Source organism: Habropoda laboriosa, unplaced genomic scaffold, assembly GCF_001263275.1.
Source record: "Habropoda laboriosa isolate 0110345459 unplaced genomic scaffold, ASM126327v1 scaffold175, whole genome shotgun sequence".
Lineage (NCBI taxonomy): Eukaryota > Metazoa > Arthropoda > Insecta > Hymenoptera > Apidae > Habropoda > Habropoda laboriosa.
In genome coordinates, this window is record NW_017100347.1 from 173,047 (window position 1) to 177,855 (window position 4,809).

Sequence of the window (4,809 nt, forward strand, 5' to 3'; positions counted from 1 at the left end):
CCGAGTCCCAACTCTTGTATCACTAGTACGCGCAATGCCCACAAGAAGGCACTGCCAATTGAAATCGGGATTGGCGTGCGTGTGTTTGTCACGGCTGCTGACGCACGATCGGCGTACACAACGCCGTCGTGACGCGACGTCGACGTATCGTAGTAATTGCGTGCAGTCATAGCAACGATCGTTTCAGTTTTCGCGACTGTTCCAACGGGGACGTGTTTCACATCTACCTCGAACCTCCGACGACTATCGGGACTTTTATCAATCACAAGTATCACAATTGCACGTGGATAACTGCGTGTCGCTGTTATCAGCTGTCTTGTACATCGATGGGTTTCAGTGACTTCAGTGGAATGCAATCGATCCGGTCGAGGCCCTCTTCGATCTGACAGGTACTGGCTCTCCTCGATAACACGTGATCTTGGTCGTTTCACTGGTTGCACGCGTATCTTTGTCTCGTAGTATGAATTTATCGCTAGGTTACACGATAGTTGGTGACATTTTGCGTGAAAAAGTTATCATGAAAAAAGTGCGTGCTTCTTCTCTTAATCGTTGTTTATCGTTTGTCGTATATGTATGTATAGATATATATATATTTATATACATATACGGTTTACTGCACCGCGAGAAAAACGTTCACAATTTAAATTGCTTTCTTTTTGAATGAATCGTTACAAACCAATTCAGAGCGGATGTTTTCGTTCAGTTCGTACGTTTATGAATGTTACGAAAAGAGGCGGTGCATCCGGTTTTTACTTCGATATCACGACGGTTATTACACTGTAAACTTTAATACAACGTGCACTGTTGTGTTCAAAGTACGAATTTACGTTTAAGTGTGCATTTATCGTGTCAGATATGAGCAATTATATTTGTACGATTATTGAATAGTGTATCGATAGTAATAAATCATTGCAAGAAGTAATAACTCATTCAATATTTCTGCAGATATTTTGGTCGAACGTGCGGATATATAAGAATCGGAGAGCTGCGTTCGGCAGTAAAAGTTTCGAAGTGTTTAATTCAGTAACCGTGCGAAGGAAAGAATTCAATCCGACTGAAATCTCTTAACGAACCCGTCTTCGAATATCTTCGCGCGTCCTTACATCAATGAAATTACCGGAAGTTCGTGCCAGCATTCTTCGTAAATCTCTTTTTCTCTCTCTGTTTCTCATTCTCTCTGTTTCTCTCTTTCTCCATCTCTTTTTCGCTCTTTCTCTCTCTTTCCCGGGCTCTTTCTTGGGCTCTTTTCCACTCTCTCTCGCGCTCTCTGACGCTCTCTCTCTCTCTCGCTCTCTGACGCTCTCTCTCTCTCTCGCTCTCTGACGCTCTCTCTCTCTCGTTCTCTCGCGCATTCTCTCGCTCTCTCGCGCACTCTCTCGCTCTCTCGCGCACTCTCTCTGGCGCTCTCGCGTTCTCTCTCTCTCTCGCGCGGTCTCTCTCGTTCTCTCTCTCATTCTCTTTTTCTCTTTCTCTCTGTCCCTCCCAAACGCTGGCTTTCTTGTTATTTCTCTCGTTGCGTCTATTTCTGTCTCCCTCTCTCTCTTTTTCTGTCATTAGATCGCCATGCTATCATGAATGCCACGGGCAGTAACAGCAGCGTGAACGGCTGCGACAGCAATAACACGGCCGCGGGCATCGCGGGCGCACACGGCAACAGTGCCCGTCTGCAGAGCGTGATCGGCAAGCAGAGCAGTTGCGTGCGCAAGATGAGCACGATGCCGGAGGAGGAAGATGCCCCGGATGACATGGATCCTGACGTGATAAGGATAGCGCATCAGCACTATCACCAGCATCATCATCACCACGACGCCGATTCGGATTCGCCGTCCGAGGAAAGGGGCCGTTTGTTGAACGTTACCGAGGGTACACCTCGTAAGATCACCGTAACCCCGACCAATTTAACCAACCTACACTGCAACGGCGTCAAGAAGAACATCCCTCGAAACGACAGCAGCAACAGTATCCACGAGAAAACTTACCCGCGACACCAGCAGCAATCGAAACCAGGTGACCAAGTTGGTCAACCGGAGAACCGTCTTCATCGCGACGTTCAGCAAGGTGTCTTCAGATCCGTACGTGGGATCGACACGCACGGGAATCGGTATCGTTACTCCAGCGTGAGATCGGTCAAGTCTAATCCGACGATGGACGACCATCAACATCAGTATTATCCACCAGCGGCCAGCTGGGCATCGATCGTGTTCTCCGAGGGAAACGGACAAACCCACGTACGACCGTTTCCCGATTCCGTCTCTATACGCTCTCTGGCATCGATCGGCATGGGTTCTTCCGACGGCCGGAAGCTCACGATACGTAGAGTTCCCACTTCGCCGTCAGAGCTGCTTAACCTGGTACATCCGCCGCCGTAAGTGAGCCACATTACCTAACGTGTGCATCTCGACGAGAGGCGTCGGAAGGAACGAGCCTATGAATCATGTTCCGTCGTGGTTCCTGCCTTGCTTCGAAATGCCTGCATGCGGTGTTTTCGTTCGATGCCTTCACGCTTGTTCCAGAGGCGCTTTACTCTTTAAGGCTTGTCTTGCTTCACAGATTACGCTCGCCTTTCAGGAAGTGGATTCGGCTTAGCCGAGACGATGGTTAAGCTGATGGGAATAGATAAGATATGTCGTTATCTTTTCACCGTGTCGGACGGTCTATGGTTGAGATGTTGTACGGTGATAATTGATAATGGGCAATGCTAGTTAGAGATAATTGTCGTTGCTTGTTTTCCTCTGTAACAAGGTAACGCGGGTGAAGTGGACCAATGAAAACGATTAGACGAACTTCTTTCAATTGAGACTCGTTTAGGATCTGTAACATTTTTTGTGAAGCGTTTGAATGCTAAACTATGGAGTATTGTAAGTTGTCAAGTTATTCTTGTGATAGAGTTTATCTTGCTGGAGTAACACTTTTTATGAATCATTTCAATACTGAATTATGGGGTATTGTAAATTGTAAAATTGTTCTTATAATAGAGTTTATCTTGCTGGAGAAACACTTTTTGTGAATTGTTTCAATACTGAATTATGGAGTATTGTAAATTGTCAAATTATTCTTATAATAGAGTTTATCTTGTTTGAGTAATACTTTTTGTGAATTGTTCCAATACTGAATTATGGGATATTGTAAATTGTCAAGTTATTCTTATAATAGAGTTTATCTTGCTGGAGTAACACTTTTTATGAATTCTTTCAATACTGAATTATGGAGTATTGTAAATTGTCAAACTATTCTGTTATGGTACAAAAATTTACTTATAATAGAGTTTGTAATTGAAAGAAAAGGTTAGAGATATTTGCAGGGTGGACTGTGTAAAACCTATATAATTATCTTTTCTGGCCACAGTGGTACAAGAAAATTAGTATATACAATTTAAATAATTCCAAAGACTGAATAAGATGGAACAAAAACTTTTTCATAAATGCCACCTTTTCTGTTTCTTCCAAGATCACCAATATTTTCTCACAGAAATGCATATATCTCTTTCTATTATATCTTATACCAGACATTGATGTGCATTTAATATGCACAACAATATAACCTCAAAATGACCTTAGACTCCAAAAATTCAAATCAAATATAAAACTTCCTTTCGTTCTTTACTATCAAAAAAAAAATTGTCCACAAGATAATTAGGTGGCCCGTTTCACAAAATCTTATAAATATTCCCAGAAGGCTTGATCGCCTTTTTCGCATTAATTAAAAATCCGACGAATACCTCGAGATCGGAGTTCAGATTTCGTGGAGTTTGCCGCGTGATTTGCATCTCCGGCTTAACGATAAAGACAAACAATGCAGGATGCTGGTGTTTTTGCCTGTGTGTTCGTTATCTGGTTCCATAAATGCGAAACTTGCGATGCATTTGATTCAGTCGGTTCTCAAGCCGCACCTCGGAATACACGTATAGTTCCTGATAACGAAATCAAGTTTCACTTATCGTCGCGTTTCGCAAATCGTGTCCTCTCCGTTTGAACAAATATCGACAAGTAGCAAATCTAATAAATGTCATTTCGCGTCGAAAGTGAAGAATGTTTCATCGGTCTGAAAAATCGAGGACTCTCTATCGTTGCGCGAATTTCGACGAACTTTTATCTAAACGAGCATTTTTACCTTGGTCGAAATTGTTGAAAATGTGACGAGCATATATATTGCAGCTGCGACGATCAGGCTGATTTTACCATCGATTGATAAGTGAGAATTTCGGTGGTAAGAAATGCCGCGTACGTCCGAACAGCTTGTAAAACGTGGTCTCGTTATCCACGGGCTACAATTGCAGCGTATTGTCCCAGAGACGTAAGTGGATAATAGGTGTACAATGTAAGACCATACTTTTGTTATAAGTAGGTGTTCATGCGACACATTGTTGTAGCTGCCCCGCTTCTTCCATTGAAATCGGAGTGGACCGTTTAAAGGGACGTAAATGGTTGTTCCACATTCAAAATTTCTATGCGACACACGTTAATGAAATATACAGAAAAGACCCGTTTAATTACCTGCTGTTGGTCTTACCGACGGTTCAAGAGGATCCTCTTTGGAATTATCGTTCTTCGTTATTTATCGCTGTTGAACGGTTGTTTCTCCGATTAGATTTGTTGACTTTCAGATATTTCGGTTAACTGAGATAGTTTTAATTGAAATCGAAATTAATTTCTCGATCAATTTTTCATTCTAATAAGGAGAAACGTTCGTAGAGTGAGATTCTTGATTTTTTAAATATTTTATCTAACTGAAAATTCTTGATTTTTGTATTTCTTTTTTAATATTAAAAAATGTTGGTTAACTAATGAATTGCAAGCTTTGATTCCGACT

The 4,809-nt window shown here is 42.3% G+C and overlaps 1 protein-coding gene across 1 annotated transcript in view; it reads left to right on the forward strand.

Annotated features, from left to right (window-relative positions):
* The first annotated feature begins 251 nt into the window (after positions 1–251).
* The window catches only part of LOC108574572 (sodium- and chloride-dependent GABA transporter ine-like), a 22,202-nt gene continuing 17,644 nt past the window's right edge, over positions 252–4,809 (forward strand). Inside the window, exons 1-2 of the mRNA XM_017937187.1 lie at positions 252–389; positions 1,558–2,365. Of these exons, the coding sequence (XP_017792676.1) occupies positions 1,572–2,365 (794 nt within the window). The 5' untranslated portion in view covers positions 252–389; positions 1,558–1,571. The remainder of the gene's footprint in view (positions 390–1,557; positions 2,366–4,809) is intronic.